This window comes from Pholcus phalangioides, unplaced genomic scaffold (assembly GCF_987345545.1).
Source record: "Pholcus phalangioides strain wild (caught in Gottingen) unplaced genomic scaffold, Ppha-v1.0 ptg000041l_1, whole genome shotgun sequence".
Lineage (NCBI taxonomy): Eukaryota > Metazoa > Arthropoda > Arachnida > Araneae > Pholcidae > Pholcus > Pholcus phalangioides.
In genome coordinates, this window is record NW_028301627.1 from 3,614,054 (window position 1) to 3,632,232 (window position 18,179).

At 39.5% G+C, this 18,179-nt stretch overlaps 1 protein-coding gene across 1 annotated transcript; it reads left to right on the plus strand.

The window, feature by feature from the left end:
• The first annotated feature begins 11,892 nt into the window (after positions 1 to 11,892).
• On the plus strand, positions 11,893 to 17,773 carry LOC149065081 (uncharacterized). Its single transcript, XM_089254381.1, has one exon. It carries the CDS (start codon positions 11,993 to 11,995, stop codon positions 17,177 to 17,179), a length of 5,187 nt encoding a protein of 1,728 aa, XP_089110507.1. The 5' UTR covers positions 11,893 to 11,992; the 3' UTR covers positions 17,180 to 17,773.
• The last annotated feature ends 406 nt before the right edge of the window (positions 17,774 to 18,179 follow it).

Below are 18,179 nucleotides of genomic sequence, written 5' to 3' on the forward strand. Positions count from 1 at the left end.
TACTGTTCTTTCATTCAAACGCTAATTTTGAAAAAGGCCGTCACTGAACAGAAAAAACATCTACACCAGGATCCGTAGCTAAGATAAACACTGTAACACGGCGTCCCGCGTCTTAATCTGTGTTTTGCTGCAAGAACACAGAAAAAAATACTGCAGGCACATATCTCTTCCCCAGTAAATATACTTTTTTTGTAGCTTAGCAAGCGACCCTGTTGCTATTCCAGGGTCAATTTACTCAGACTGTATTGAAGCAGTATCACAGCTCTTATATCGCTCCACGCCGACCCGCTCCTGTACTTTACCAATCAAATTACCCTCATCCTCCTACAACAACACCATACCAGAGACATCTCATCATGGCGTTGCTGAATCCCGGTTAAGAAAATAACCAAAAAGCTTCATCTGAGATTTTCGTGGTCGAATCTCTTTTTTTCTCTTTAATGATACGATGATTCGCACTGTTTATATAGTGATGTTAAATCACCGACAACAATTATAACTAATAATAGAGAACAACAATGGTTTTTCGACAGAATTTCATGATTTTATTTCTTTCTGTTGGCGAACAACGAAATTCCATCAACAATGAAAGCCTCGTATGAAACTGTTTGGACTTGTTCCCGAGAATGATGGGCACTAGAACAAGCTGAATTGCTTAAGCCACGTGACAGACCCCCACTCCCGAAGCAACTTTACAAAGTCACCGAGTATTTTTTAAGGCTGTTCTTTCCCAAATTACCTCAGTTTTTCTTGAATTTGCAAATCTCTGTGAATATTCCGCTTAGAAACATGGATTATTTTTGTTGACATCAGGATAGATAGGGCAATTTATTTGTGAAAAAATGCACATTTATTAAATTTATGTATTTTCACAGGTATTTGCTCAATCAGTAACGATTATAAAATTAATCAAATAAAAATTGGTTGATCAGAACAGTTTTGGTGTTGTCATTCTGGTATGTATATTGTTAATATACGTATATAGAAACAATTTTGTGTTTGGAAATTAGAAGAAGGACCGTCTAAACATTTAGAATTTTTTTGCATTACACAGTGTCACACTTTTCACTCTCAGGCACTATATTTTCACTGGTAAAGGGTAATTTTTGAACGTCTTTCGAGCATTTCTCTTAAAATTAGAATTATGTCTCTATGACGGACGGATGGTGAGATAAAGGCCGCATTATTTGCAGGGCACCCTGTATACCAGCGGTTCTCAACAGGTGCTCCGCGGAGCCTTTGGGGCTCCTTGTGCACTCTCCAGGGAGTCCGCGGCCGCTTGAGTCAAATAAAAAAACTGTAAAATTAAAAAATAGTAATTATGAATATTTTTAAACAGTAAAAATAAATCAGTAAATTTGATAAATAATTAAGAAATGGGCCTACGGGGCTCCGCCATAGAATTTTTTTTACTAAACAGGGCTCCGCGAGTCAAAAAGGTTGAGAACCGCTGCTGTATACTATTAGTTTACTTTCCGTGACGTATGCACTTTTATTGGGTTGAGATATTTAGCATCCATATTACTAATCATGGGCATCTCTTATGAGCCACCTCGTTGGGAAATTCACTTTTTTTTGTGGCCTTTGCATTTGAATAAATATCAGTAAATTTTGTTAATTTCAGAAGAATTTTGTTTCTCATATTGTAAGGAAAAACATTCTTGAGTGAGGGCTGTAGGAATCTGGGAAAAATATTTGGGATTTTTTGAAATGATAAATTTATTTATGCAAAAGTACCACGATATTTATCACTTGTTTTTGACAGGCACAAGAATATTTACAGATCACTTAAGTCAAGCGTGCTCAACCATTAGGGGACTGTAGGCCACTTAATGGGTTTGACAAAGTACAGCTGGCCACTTATGTGATCTCGAGGAAGTTGGCAAACATGTTAATTTTTACTTCCAGACAAGTACGGGCTCATTCGCCTCTGAAACGGACGGAGGATCCCGTGAAGCCGGGTTTTCTCAGAAGCAGTTTTCCTGTGCTGCGCACAACGTGATTCGCCCAGCGCGCACGCCGTCCATTTCTGTGAAGTCTTGTGCATCTCCAAACGATATTTCGTCGAAAAACATCGATAGCAAACGTCGCACTCACCGGTGTGGACTCGTTTGTGACGGGTTAAATTCTTAATTTGCGTAAACCTCTTACCATAAACATCACATTTATTTGGCTTTCCTTCAGTATGAGTTCGTGAGTGGATTTCCAAGTCTTGGTCCAATTTTTCCAAGAAAATTCAAGCATTTCCATCTTTACTTCAGAAAATGAACGACAGATGGCAGCATGAACATTAATTGTACGCACTTTCAATCAAGCCAACTCTGGAACTTTTATTCTTCATTGGGGGACGCGACGAGCCCCCAGCCTGTATGGGGAATATATGACCCGCATAAGGGCCAGGCATCCCCTTAAAATTTTTATTCTGGTTCTGGTTCTGGTATTCTTCATTGAAATCAAATATTAAAACTATTTCCACCCGTGCTGTAGTTAAAAAGTGAGAGAAAATTGAATTTTTCACACAAAATAAGTGAAAGGAAGAAGCTCTAATCGGCCAAAAAATGTAATTGTACAAATACAAAAATCATTATTAACCTGCGTTTGTTTTTGTCCCACACACTGCAATGTACGTAGAAGAAGCAAACTTTACAGAAGCGAGATGTCAAAATTGAAACATATTTTTCTCAAGTTCTCAATGAAATCAGCATTCGTACAATTTTCTCAATCAGATCTCGTAATGATTTCGAAATTAAGCATGCAAATCGGTAAGCAATCGTTTGGGTGGGGGAAGTTTTTAGCGATAATTGGCGATGTCCCGTATTTGAAATCAAAATTTCCCGTATTTCTCTCGAGGAGATATGGTCAGCTTAAGAAAGAGTCATCTTCCTCACTACATGAAATAGCCTTAGATGCTGAAAACCCTGTGTAATAAAGTCACGTCAAGTCAAGACCAAAAAGGGCCGGAGCTGTCACACTGCAACAAGTTGCAATTTCTCAACGTTAAAGTTTATTTATATATATTTATATTATATATATATATAATTTATGCATGTATATATGTGTGCGTATATATATATATATATATATATATATATATATACATTTTTTAAATATAATAAATCACAGATGGCGCTGTATCACGACAGTATAGCCATAACCATGTCTAGTGTGTGTAGCTTGTTTCGATAGTTTTATGTATTTATTAATTAATTATCACTTATATCTGTATATATTAATATTTTATATAATTTATATATATATGTGTGTGCGTGTGTTACTGTGAAAGGCCGAAAAATGCTTCTTAACGAATACATTTCGGACTTTCACCAAGCACTTTGGTAAATGCTGAAATTTAGCAACTTTCATGAAAATTTGTAAAATTCTGAATTTTCGCGTTTTCATAAATTTGAAAGGTTGTCATTTATTGATCATAACGATCCTGAGGCAAATTAAAATCATAATTAATTAACTAATTAGTCATTCAAATTCGTGAAATCTTTCCAACCATTTCAGGATCAGGGTTAATCCTCTTCCACTTCACTTTGTTTACACGAAAGAATCCCATTTTCGGGAATAAATAGCAAATAAATGATCCTAAAAAAAGCCATTTCTTTTAAAAGAAATTCCGCTGAAGCTTCGAGTCGGAATAAATTTGATTGAATTTAATTTCTGGCTTCTGCAAACATAATTTAATAAACTAATACACGACACAAGGATGACGTCACTCTCCGCTACCATACGAAGGTTTTAACAAGTGGCTGTTGCGAAGATATATTTTGGAAAGAGAGAAAATTCAGCTGCCTAGTGTAATTCAGCATTCTGTAGTCTAGTGGTCAAGGGCGTTCACCCGGAAAGTGAAAGGACGTGGTTTCGATTCCCCGCAGGGGCCGCTGAATTTTCTCTCTTTCCAAAATATATCTTCGCAACAGCCAGTTGTTAAAACCTTCGTAATACACTACATTCCTCATAATTTTTATCCATGAAGCTTTGCAGCAAATGGCTTGCACAGGGGCGCCGCTATCAGACACGGGGTCATGTGCATCTCAAAAATTTCGAGGCATCAAAAATGTTTAGGGCCCCGATTTTATATATTTTGTGGGGAGGGGGGATCATCAGCTATTATTTCAGAATATGCAGGAATGCTGAGAAATATCCTAACAAAAAATTTTGAATACACAATAAAATGTAAATAAAAAAAATTAATGATAATTCAGTACTTAATTGCTCAAAAAAGAACTTTCAATGCAAGAAATGAAATAAATATTAAAGAAAAAAAAGGTTTTTTATAAATAATTTTGTTGTATATAAGAGCGGGCTGAGAATGTCTTTTAAATGGTTGCGAGATAATTATGATACTGTGTAATACAACGCAGGAATTACGTGTAAACTTTTATCACGTTTGGAATCATATGCTCTGTACAGCATTGTTTTTCAATGGACCCCAATGTGTCTGTGGGACCATTATTTAAAGTCCCATTCAGTGTTTTGAAATTGTAATTTACTACTTCAATTTTTTATGATATGTTAATTATAAAAAGAAACACATTTTGGATTTCGTGGGGGAGACAGCGGGGAAATTGTCCTTCGCTCGCTAGAGGGAGCTGCTCTTACCCTAACTGGGGAGGGGTCCACTCCATCAAAAAGGTTGCAAATGCAGAACAGTATATAGTGAACAAAGCTTAAACCTATAAAAACGTAGGACAAGTTGCTAAAGAAATTATTTAAACTTTTATATTTCACTGATCATTGATAAATGATTACACACAAATGTTAAAAGGTAATATTGTAATGTAATATTAATGTATTATTTTTAAATTAGGCCAGACAGTACGGAGGCCGGATAGTCGAGCTCTACTGTAACGTTACAATGGATCCACTTGTAACGTTTTCCAAAAAACCGTCATGGGAAAAATGTTTTCAAGAGGGAAAACGTTTTAAACGGGAAATTCTGATGAGAATTAGTTGGAACTGAGACCACAAGCGGGGAAACGTTCTAAGTGGGAACGTAATAAGCTAAACAAAAAAAATTTAGCCGGTATTGTAGCAGGGGTCTATTTCTCATTTGCCCCGATTCTTCGATGATGACGCTATGAAGGCCTCATGCTGATGCTTAAGCCTCTCGATTATCTATAAATACGTGACGAGCCACTTTATTGATCTGGGAAGAGGGCGAGGAATATTTCAGTCGTTGGGATTAGGATCACTCAAGTAATCTGAAAATATAGTGCTCCGCCTGAGTGAGCTTGAAGTGCTCGCGGTGATCTTCAAATGTGTAGCGGGTCACTTAAGTGATCTGAGAATGTGCCGTGAATGGTCACTTGAGTGATCTGAGAATCTGCTTCCGTAATACTTGAATGGCCCCTAAATCGCAAACGCAGTGTAATTTGGAAACTCTCTTAACGGCCCACGGCACATTTACAGATCATTTAAAAGATACGTAGTACATTTACAGATCACTAAAATGACCCGAAGCACATTTACAGATCATTTGAGAGATACGCAGTACATTTACAGATCACTAAAATGACCCGAAGCACATTAACAGATCATTTGAGAGAAACGCAGTACATTTACAGATCACTAAAATAACCCGAAGCACATTTACAGATCACTGAAATAACCCGAAGCACATTTACAGATCACCCAAATGACCCGAAGCACTTTCACAGATCACTAAAATGACACGAAGCACATTTACAGATCACCCAAATGACCCGAAGCACATTCACATATCACTAAAATGACCCAAAGCACATTTACAGATCACTAAAATGACCCGAAGCACATTTGCAGGTGCGACATTTAGCCACCAGCTCTGGATAACGAACGGCGTACTGGATGTTGTACGCCGCGCAACTTTTTTCGAACAATTTCTTAAAATCGAACAACACAACCGCTGGGGAGCAGTTACGGCAAAACAGCCAAACATTATCAGTCTTTGAAATAAGACAACATGGTCAAAATTGTACGCTCTCTCTCTTTAAATATTTTAAGCACGTTATCTTTGTCAATGACATTAAAACAAAACAAAAACCACTTACCCGCTCGCCGGGAATTTTTGAATCTAATAAACTCACTCAGGTCGTCTGGAACATGCACGTTCGCCCTTGGCGAAAGTTCAAAGAAGGCATCATCGAACGGTGTTTGATTATATGACTCATCGGATGGCCCGGCACAAGCACCTAGATCGTCCTCTCCGCAACTGTCGCAAAACAACTTCCAAATCGGTTAATTTATCCTTAGCCGATGGATCATCCACCCATTCACCACGCCGTCTGCGAATATATCCCCTACGGATTTCCCTATCGTCGAAATACATAAGAATTCGCAAAGAATCTCTTCGCATGGTGCGGGTTCCGTACACGACCGTTCCGTATTCCCGGCGAGAGAGTAATGAAAAATTGCATTTCTTATCGCTCATAACCGCGACCTCCATGACGTCACACAAAGCCGTTTCTTTTCCTTAACATTTTCGATAATCGCTTATCATGTTTCACCACTACGAGAGCTATAGCTGTCACACTGCAACATGTTGCAGTTCCAGTGTTTCAACGTTGTACTTTCTTTAATCTTATGTTTATATCTTTCTTTATAATAATAATAATAATAATAATAATAATAATAATAATAATAATAAAACAGAAGAAGACACACAGAGGAATCCATATCACATGGGAAAGGGAAGAGGAATCCATATGACGATGTATTTACGAATTGCTGTGGATGGGAAAAAAGAGAAACTGAACCAACCTTCAATAGACGTGTGTCTTCATCTAGCTCACCCCCAACTATTAAATGATAAGTATCAGGAGAAGGGAAGACTCTCTCTCACGGGTCGCGGCTAAATTCTGCTAAATTCCATGCCCCAAGTGAATTTCGAAGGGCCGAGATAAACGCAAAGATCCATAGAAATTGTTAAATTATGCGTTTAAAAATATCGAAATATGGAGGAATTGAAAAGATATGTTCTAAAAATGTTTTCAATATGTTCCATGAAAATATTCAAAAATATACGGGGAAAAAAAAAAATATATATATATACACAAGCTGATTCAGAAAAGATGGGGAAATCTTTAAGAGGTGATAGTACACGCCGATACAAACAATTGTCATCAAAAAATGCAGGGCTAACATGAAACGCAAAAGCGGTAGCTCGTTTCGATGCGGCCGCTCGGCAAACGTTAAAATGGCATTCCTGTTGAAATTTACCCAAAATACACGTGCTGATCATTTAAGTGGCACGCAGTACGTTTACAGATCACTCAAATGACCCGCAGTTCAGTTTCAAATCACTTAGGGCAACCCGCGACGCATTTTCAAATCCGCGTCACATTCACAGATCACTTGTTTGACCGACGCAGGAATATTTACAGATCACCTAAGTCGAGAGCGCTCAATCATTAGGGGACTGCAGGCCACTTAATGGATTTCAAAAAGTACAGCTGTCCACTTATGCGATCTCGAACGGTGACGCGAGTCACTTAAGTGATCTGTAAATGCGTCGTGGGCCACTTAAATGATCTGGGACTACGCTGAGGGCCACTCAAGTGACGTGAAACTGCACTGCGGATCATTTAACTGATTTGTAAATGTGCTTCGGGTCATTTTAGTGATCTGTAAAAGTATTGCGTACCTCTTAAATAATCTGTAAATATGCCGTGGGCCGTTAAGAGAGTTTCCACTGTGCCAATATATAGCATAGAACGGCAAATCATTTATACAAAATGATAATCCGTCCATCACTTCTGTATGCAGCACCTGTCTGGATGTACCGTAAGAGATCCAACCTCATAATGATCGAGCGACAACAAAACAAATACCTCAGGAAGGTCACGAAGGCCCCTTGGTTCGTACGAAACCATAACATTCGATCTGACATCAAAGTCCTCACGATCTGCGAATACGTCAAGAGCCTCGCAAAGCGCTTTTTTGAAAGGTTAGAGAGCTCGGACTTCGACCACCTCAGAGCGATTTCAGCGTACAGTGCCACCGAATTTAGAGCACTGCCTAGACCTAAGAACGTTCTCTTGATGGTTAGACCCCCTATACAGGGATTGTAAATACACTTTTTTTTTCTTTTTTTTTTCTTTGTTTGTAAATAATATTAACTACAATCGTAGATCATATCTTTTTTACCTTATACCATCACTTAATCATCTCATTTAACATCATCCTTGGTTGTGGAAAACATTCATCATTTTCGATAAGGGACCCATGCCTCATCCCCCCTTATCCTCCCCTCAGGAGAATAATATAAGAGAACGTTCTTACGTCATACACAAACAACCCTTATCCGTTTAGGATACAGCCTAGGAAAATTGGCTCTCTCTTTTCCCCCTTCTTCTACCCTCTGTACCGCCACCAGGTGGCGCCCAGCAGCCTAAGAGCTGCATAAATCTAACGCCCCTTACACCAACCATGGCAAAATTTGCACATCTGTGACTACAATTGGCAGAACAATGATGAAGTGGTTATATTGTGCCATAATGGCACCGAGGCACCACGTCTGACAAATTATGGCTTTGGCTTTGTATTTTGATTGTTGCTATTTCACGGGGTTTGGAAACATCTCGAGCCCTCTATCGAGCTGAGTTTACGGTGTATTATCTCAATGAAAAAGTAACCAACCCTTTTCCGGATAACTTCGCTGCAACGAAACGACAGTAGATGATTAATGCCTCTGTAATATTTGGAACAGATGCAGTATGGTCCGTGGCGACTTTTTTTATGCCCCGATCTTTTTATTATTAAAAAATTGGGCCAGGTGTAATTTTTTTGAACTGATATTTTTTTCGATTTTTATGCTTGGTGGTTTCTATTATGTTTTGCACGCTGATGTTTTTTTTCGGCGTCCGTTGTGTCTGACGGCCTTGGCGACTCTTCGTCGGGCCATCAGACATGTGTGGCGCCAAATAATCGCCAAGTGGCGGACCATACGACAGCTGTTCCCCTACACACACACACAATGATACAATTATTCAATCATTACACTTCACTCATAGTTAGAAAAAACTGGTGGCAGATGGCAGCACTACACATAACAAGCATTACACCGAAACAAACTTCACGCCAGGTTTTAAAAACCTTCGCATGGCTCCTATATCTGATGTCTTACTCATTTTTGCGCCTCTGTGTAGCCGTACTGCGACAATATTTTCGTAGTAGATTGTTAGTTTGCAATTTTACACTGTAATTCCTACGAAATGAGAGTTTTGAAAATGCCCGGTTTTTATCCACGATTTCTGAAATTAGTCCCGGTTTTGCAAGCAACTCATCTAGTCACCCTATACAGGAGCATAAACGGTACAGAGGGGGGAGGGACAGTGATCCACCATCCACGAAAAATTGTATCATCAGCATGAGCATTAGCGGGGAGGGGGCGACATTCGACACTTTTCCCCCCATCACCTCTCGGTGAATTACATCCACTCCTGTTCGAAGAGCATGTTTCCTAGGTTGTGTCCAGCAGGCATCTTCAACCCGTTACTCGCGAGCACCATGGTGCTCCCTTGAGCGCCCTGAGTGCTCGATGTTGTGTTCGATTTCGTGCTCGCGAGCACTAGATCAATGTCTCAAGTAAACAACTTGCACAAATTGCATTGAAGGAAAATGGAAATCATCCCGATTTCATGCATTGGTATGCCACACTTGTTGTTAGGGTGCTCCTCTTTTAATGATGCAGTGCTCGTGACAAGAAAAAGGTTGAAGATCTCTGCTCAAGTACAACGCATGTGCCACGCTGAGCGGATACAAAGAAGTTTTGCCGCCCCCCCCCCTCTCCTCTAGAAGGGTATTCTCTGCTTTTTAAATTGAGACCGAACAAGAGGGGCGGTCTGTATAGGCCTACTAGAGCAGGGTTTCTCAACCGGTGTTCCACGAGAGTATTTTTGGGGTTCCGCGGAATCAAAAGTGTCGGAACCCCAAAAATCCCGGAACTCTGACAGCTCAAAACATTTCTTATTACTGTTGCACCTGAGGCAATTTTTTATTTTGACTTTTGTTGAGAACGTGCACTCAAACAATAGGAGACAAACAATATTCACATTGGCTTCTTTCTTCCCATTCTCACACGCAAGTCCCTTAGACAACCGAGCCAAGACTTCCTGGAAATTGGTATTCCCGAAACTCAAGACCTAGATGCGGACCCCCACCAGAGTCTTCCTCCTAGGATGCCGAACTTTTGAATTGTCTCTTTGCATTCTGTGTCCGCCCCCCCCCCATCCCCGGTCTCTCTTCCTTTTAGGATTGCCAATTAAGCTTCGTGGTGTCAGATTCTTATCATTTTCTGAACAGAGCAAATCCTAAAAAGCAATCAAAAACAGAGAAAAGGAAAGCTTCTCTTTCTATCGTGCCTGTGGTTATTTTTCCCATTCTACAGATTTTTTACCACAAAATAGAACCGCTTTTATGCGACGTTCAAGGAACCACGTCGTATAAGGGCGGAAATTGTGCAACTGAAACTGCTCTTAAAAATGCCCCCCCCCCCCCTAGACCTAAGAGAAAAAAATCACAAAAATTCAATGGTTTTAATTGCATTTTGTTTATTGTATAATAATCATTCTTCAGATAAATTACCCACAACATAATAAATATTTTTCAACATCATTTAATAGATTACTTAACTAACTGTAATTCGCATTACATCACAGTTGCTTAAATCTTGAGTATTCTTATATTGTTCTCCTGAAGATTTGAAAGGAAAAACACGTAATTTTTTACTTTTTTGTAAAAGTGTTTTGTTTTCCATATCTAAGCAAAGCAGATAATGCAGCGAGACCAGCTCTTTAAGCCGTTTTCTGAAAGAAAAGAACCGAAATACTTCAACAGTGTGTCTCAAACCATGTGTCGCGGCTCTCAGCGGGCATCGCCAACTTTTGTTAAAGGCGTCGCGGCAAGCTTTCGACATTGCCGATTGCCTGTTTAGTGCGTTGAAAGAGTGTTTTTGAAACTATTCTGGGCGGAGAAGCTGTGTGGATTACAACTAGAGAAGTCTGGTGATACGGGCGTGGGACCAGGGTTGGGGCACAGAATTCACCCTTTGACCTCACCTCCAACATTGAAAAGAGTGCCAAAATGCATGCTTGCCCCTGCTAAGTATCGTGTCCGACATCGCCCAGCCCCTTAACCGGGGAAATGGCTGAAGTTAGCATTTGTCGATAGAGCGTGGGCGGTGAACGGCCTAAAATGAAAAAAAAAAAGACTAAGTATGGAGTAGCGGCCTTGATATCATACCCCTGTCAGCAATCAGTCAATTAGTCTATCATCCAAGTTTAGGGCTTTTTGGGTGATAATATGCAATGGAAAACTATTATAGCGACACATTTTCGTAATCCCCAGTAATTACATAGATTGAATGTATAGAAATGATCATTTTTCAAACATTTGGAGTTCGAGTTGAGGTGAAAACGTCGAGTAATTGAAGTTTTTGCCACTCATAAATGTCCTGTTGTCCCCCTTTTTTATCCCCGTCCTGGCCTGTGAGGGTCTCGGGTCATTTGAACCACACGAGAAGCGCTCGAGAAAGGCATTGTCGCGAATCAGTGTATGAGTGTATGTGCGTGGGAGAGAGAAGATGTTTTTCTCATATATTTTGTGGTGTCAGATTTGACCCAGACGATTGTGACGTCATTAACGAAACCCCTCTCCCTCTGTGTTTTGTTTTTGCTTTTTTTTGCTCTCTCTGTCTGTAGTGTACAAGATATAGTTGAAACGATGCTTTCGGCTCGAATGGAAGCAGTCTTTTTTCGAATGTGCTAGAGAATTTGTACAGTATGTATCATGTGTATTAAATAATATTTTAATCAAGTTCATCCTTCGTGTCAAAAGACAACTGCGTTTGTTTCTCGGGTAGAGATGCACAGTTGAAAGAAATTTCGAATGAACCCTTCATAACATTTTTTGGCGCCCGGACAGGGACACGAAGGACATCGTGAACTTACGAACACAGATACATAGTGCTTTCTTTTTTTTTATTTTGAGTTTCGCTGAGCCGACCATGGAAGCACTGAAAGTAAAAAGAAAATCTCTTCGCACGTCGCTGACGGTAGCAATGAACGCTATTGCAGAAGAGCTGCAAAAAGACACTTGTGATTCAGAAAATCTTCAAGTTCTTCTCAATCAGATGTGCGATAAATTTGAGAGATTGGATTCCGTCCAAACAAGCATTTCTGAACTGTTTGAGGAAGAAGAATTTGAAAGAGACTTCCTTCAAGCTGAAACCTACCGTGATCGATTTCTAGCTCTCAAATTGAGACTAGAAAACAAGGTTTTTTCACAAGGAGCGAAATCGCAAGTCGATGACGATAGCGTGGTGAGTGTAGCTGCTTTTACAACAAAGCGAAAGTTCAAGCTTCCGAAACTGGAACTAAAAAAGTTTTCTGGGGATGCCAGAGAATATCTTGGATTCTGGAGCCAGTTTGAAAAAATTCACGAAGATCCAGATATCGCTACGGAAGACAAGTTTCACTATCTCTCGCAGTGTATGGTTCCGAATTCTCGAGCTTCGCAGGTCATCAACAGTTTTCCAATGACAGCGGAGAACTACGAAAAGGCTATTACGCAAATGAAGAATCGCTTCGGTCGTGAGGATACACTAATCCAAGTTTATGTGCGCGATCTTCTTCATCTTGTCTTGAGCAACAACAGTGGTTCCAGGAAGGAGTTCAAGCTCGCAAATCTATACGACAGCCTGGAGACAAAATTACGATCATTAGAGACTCTAGGTGTCACTGAGGATAAATTTGCAAGTATTCTTTTTCCACTAGTTGAATCATGCCTTCCTGTGGATATCTTGAGAGTTTGGGAAAGAGAGCGAGGAAAGATAGAAGGTAAGAGTGACTTGGATTCTATCTTAGAATTTTTGAGAAACGAAGTGATATCGGAAGAGCGAGTTGCTTTGGCTCATGCCGGACTTGGCTTTGAAAAAACCAAGAGACCAAACAAGCTCGTCGCTGAAGAGCTTTGTATTGCCACAGCTAATGATTTAATGGTCCATCATAAGATTGATAAACAACGCATGCTTAAAAAGACTGACGAATCTTGTATATTTTGTGGTAAATTTCATTCGTCAGATAAGTGTTTTAAGACAAGCTCACTATCATACGATGAAAAGCGAAATTTGATTATGAAAAGGGGAGCTTGTTTTGCATGCCTTAAGAGAAATCATATCTCGCGAAACTGTAGAGCCAAAGTCAGATGTTCTAATTGCAATAGAAGACATTTGTCAGTAATGTGTCAAGGAGACTTTCCCACTGAGGTTAAAAATGTAGAATTAGAAAGTACTAAATTAGAGAAGGGAGATAACGTACTGACAAATCAAGCAACCGATTCTGATGTTTTATTGCAGACTCTGATAGTTAGAGTAAAGCATGGTGATCGAGAGAAATCTATTAGAGCCATCATTGATACCGGGTCCGAGAGAACATATTTGAAAAAAGATGTCATTGATTTTTTGAAACTTGACAGTTGTGACGAGATTAAATTGGTCCATAAACTGTTTGGTGGTGTTGAGACAAAAGAAAAATTACACCATAAATACAAAGTTCATGTTAAGAGTCTTAACAACCAATGGAGTTGCAATATGTTCTGTTTAGATCAGACAAAAATATGTTCCGATATCAGGAGTATATCAAACGGTCCATGGATCAGTGAATTGACCAAATGTGGTATTCATATCACTGACATGGAAAATCTATCATATCGCGTTGAACCCGATATCAAATTGCTTATAGGTGCAGATATAGCTGGTAAATTGCTAACGGGAAATATTAAATCATTGAAAAGTGGTCCAGTTGCTGTACAAACCCATCTGGGATGGACTCTAATGGGAAAAATGCCCAGAGTAATTGAGAAAAACACTCCAAATCATGCTTTGTTAACAACATCGTTATTTCTCAATGCTTCCTGTACAGAATTATGGAGATTGGACACTTTAGGCATCACTGATCCCGTTGAGTCACAAACAACATCTGAAATCCATGAGCAGACAATACAATATTTCAAAAATACCTTAAATGTTGATTGTGATGGAAGGTATGAAGTTGCATTGCCGTGGATATTGGATAATTCGCATTTGCCCACAAACAAAGGCTTGGCAGAGAAACGACTTTCAACTACTTATAAGAAACTAATTGTTTCGAATAAAACTGATATCTATCAGGAAGTTTTTGATTCGTGGTTGAAAGAGCAAATTATCGAAAGGGTGACTGACGAAAAACAAATGCAGGTTCATTTTCTCCCGCATAGACCAGTATTCAAGGAATCGAGTGAGACTACAAAAGTGAGACCTGTTTTTGACGCATCAGCTCACGTTACTGGGTCTCCTTCACTGAACGACTGCTTATGTAAGGGTCCAAATTTAATCGAGATAATTCCAACGTTATTGAATCGTTTCCGGAAATTTCCTATTGCAGTAACCTCTGACATTGAAAAAGCTTTTCTACAGATTAGTGTTAGAGAAAAAGATAGAGATTATTTGCGATTTTTGTGGAAAAGGGATAAAGATCAGATAGTTGTGTACAGGCATAAGCGTGTAGTGTTCGGAGTCAATTGCAGTCCTTTCTTATTAGCTGCTACACTGAATCATCATCTTGACAAGGCTCCTGATGGCCTATCCACTACAGCTAGAACTCTGAAAGAATCTTTTTACGTAGACAACTGTGTGTGCAGCCTGAACTCAGTTGATGATGCGAATAAGTTTATAATAGAATCGCAACTACTTCTTTCATCCGCAAAATTCAATCTAAGAGACTGGAGGTCCAATCATTCTCTTGGTATTATCACTACATCACATAGTACGGATCCCGTTCCAGTTCTTGGCCTAAACTGGGATTCAGAGAATGACCTACTTTCCTGCAGAGTCGAGCTACCGGAAGAAGAGAAAATTGTAGCTACGAAACGAGTTTTGCTTTCATTGGCAAATAGAGTATTCGATCCCATTGGATTTACTTCACCGGTCACTTTGCTTCCTAAGTTAATTTTACAAGAGTGCTGGAAGCTAGAGTTGAAGTGGGATGAAAATTTACCCGACCATTTGGCCAAACAATTTTGGAAATGGGTAAAAGGCATACGATTGATTCCTACTATTAGTATACCGAGATGGGTGAATCTAGGTCGATTTACTGATAAGAAAGTCAGTATTCACATATTTTGTGACGCAAGCAAATATGCTTATTCTACTTGCATTTTTTTGAGAATCGAAACAACGGACTGTGTTTCAGTGAATTTCGTTCAATCACGTACCAGAGTTGCTCCGTTGAAGAGCATAACAATTCCTCGCTTAGAACTTTTAGCATGTTGTATTGGGGCGAGATTAGGCAGCACCGTTATTTCTGACATGGACATACCGGAACTGAAGGTTTACTATTGGAGTGACTCGACAACTGCTTTAAGTTGGATCCAAAGAGATGTACACTGGGGTGTATTCGTTTATAATCGTGTACTTGAAATAAGAAAGTTAACTCATATAAACGAATGGAGGCATATCGCTGGAAAACAAAATCCTGCTGACCTTCCCTCAAGAGGTTGTTCGGTTGAACATCTATTAAATCTAAGATGGTGGGAGGGACCAGCATGGTTGAGTGAGCCCGAGTCTACTTGGCAACGGGTTGTCGAATTGCCAGATGAAGAAGTTGTCAATTCTGAAAAGCGAAAAGGTGTATTGATTGCACATAATGAAAGTTCGAAACCAGATAACTGGTATTACAGGTATTTTTCATCGTACTTGAAAATAGTACGAATGCTGGCTTGGATCCTAAGGTTCATCAATAATTTGAAAAAATTGGATGTTTCGAAAGAGTTGGACATCAACTGTTTTGAAATACAGCGCGCAGAAAGAATGCTTGTTATACTGATTCAGAAGGAAGCATTCAAGGGTTTCGATGATGAAAAAATACGAGTATTGAGGCCAGTCGTTGATGAATTTGGTATAATCAGAATAAAAACGCCAGTTATGTACAGAAAAGACACCAAAAACTTCAGATATCCAGTCCTTCTGCCTTCGGATCATCCAGTTGTACATACCCTGATTTCGTGGAAACATAAGGAACTTCTACATGCCGGAGTTTCTCTCTTGATGAGCAGTTTACGTGAAGAATATTGGATCATAAAAGCAAGGAAAACGGTTCGGTTTGTTGTTCAACGTTGTGTGACATGTAAGAGGTTCAATGCACGTAAAGTAGAGTCTGTTCCTATAGCCTTGCCGGAAAACAGAGTGCAAGACGCAGCAGTATTTCAGATAGTGGGAGTTGATCTGGCCGGTCCATTGTATCTGAAAGAGGGCCAGAAATCATGGATCGTGTTATATACATGTGCGGTGTACCGAGCTGTACACTTAGAGCTTGTGACATCACTATCAACTGAAGCCTTTCTCCAAAGCTTGCGACGTTTCATTGCTAGGAGGGGAAGACCATCCACAATCTATTCGGACAATGGAACAAATTTCGTTGGAGCGAATAAGGCATTCTCAAGCATTAACTGGGATGAGATCTCTGCTGCAGTGGCTATTCAAAGGATTAGTTGGAAATTTAATCCTTCTACTGCTGCTTGGTGGGGAGGATGGTGGGAGCGGTTGATCCAAATGGTAAAACGCATCCTAAGAAGAGTATTAGGACGAGCATCTCTATCCTACGAAGAGCTGATCACAGCACTCTGTGATTGTGAGTCTGTTGTCAATGACAGACCTCTTACGTATGTGACAGAAGATGTTGAAGATCTGGCACCGTTGACACCATCGATGTTCCTGATGGAGATACGATCATCAAGCGTTGCGGACCTGGATGCTGTGAATACCAAAGAGTTGAATAAAAGAGCCTTATACCGACAGAAGTTGCGAGATTTGCTAAGACAAAGATTTCGTTCAGAATATCTGGGACAGTTGCGTCAACAAACGTTCCGTAGAGGAAAAGTCAAGTCTCTCTCTGTTGGTGATGTTGTTCTCGTAGAAAGTGACAGAAAACGTTCATACTGGTCCTTGGCTCGTGTGATAGATCTGATTCCAGGGAAAGATGGTCACACTAGACTTGTTCGAGTAAAAACGGACACTGGTGAACTTCTGAGACCGATTCAGAGGCTTTACCATATGGAGATCGAACATAAACTGGAAGAACAATCGCCCCCGGATCCAGTTTTGCGAACAAAAAGCGGAAGAAAAGTGACTGTTCCTGAACGTTGGAGTTATAGTTAAATTTTATTGCGTACTTTGTGATGATTTTTTTTTTAATGATTTCGATATTTTAATATGCTATTCGGAATTTTTTACATTTTTTTGAGAGTTCATGTCATTATGCTTCGAGAAAACTCATAATCATTTATTTTGGTAAGTATTGTGATATATCTGAATATTTTTGTGAAAATTTTATGCAATTAGTATAATGTTTATTTTGATCTGAGAATATTGAGTTTGATTGGCATAAACTCAAGGTGGGAGGATGTCGCGAATCAGTGTATGAGTGTATGTGCGTGGGAGAGAGAAGATGTTTTTCTCATATATTTTGTGGTGTCAGATTTGACCCAGACGATTGTGACGTCATTAACGAAACCCCTCTCCCTCTGTGTTTTGTTTTTGCTTTTTTTTGCTCTCTCTGTCTGTAGTGTACAAGATATAGTTGAAACGATGCTTTCGGCTCGAATGGAAGCAGTCTTTTTTCGAATGTGCTAGAGAATTTGTACAGTATGTATCATGTGTATTAAATAATATTTTAATCAAGTTCATCCTTCGTGTCAAAAGACAACTGCGTTTGTTTCTCGGGTAGAGATGCACAGTTGAAAGAAATTTCGAATGAACCCTTCATAACAGGCATTGACATTGAACTGCATTTTTTCTTCTTCCAGCTAGTCTTTTGTTTAATGTTGAATAAAAAGCGTAAGGGGAATTTGCCATCATTGTATGTGGGTGAATTCACCGAAAATTTCAAGATTCCGCACCCCAGTAACAAATAATCTCTCTCAATGTCCAATCATTGCTTCTCATGTAACATCACGTGAGAAACATTTGGCATGTTCCAGGGAAAAAAAACCTACACGGGGACAATTACTAAAAACTTCTTTTTCATTTCATGCTTACGTTTTTTGCTCAAGTTGGAATTTTTCGTTCCTCTGAGACCACGATTTCAGTTTGTGCTGAATAATTTAATCTTCATATTTACTATAGCTGGTGGTGGTTTGGCACACTGGACCAGGGAGCA

Excerpts from the sequence above, each read along its gene's own strand:
- LOC149065081 (XM_089254381.1), top strand. The coding sequence starts at position 11,993 with ATGGAAGCACTGAAAGTAAAAAGAAAATCTCTTCGCACGTCGCTGACG.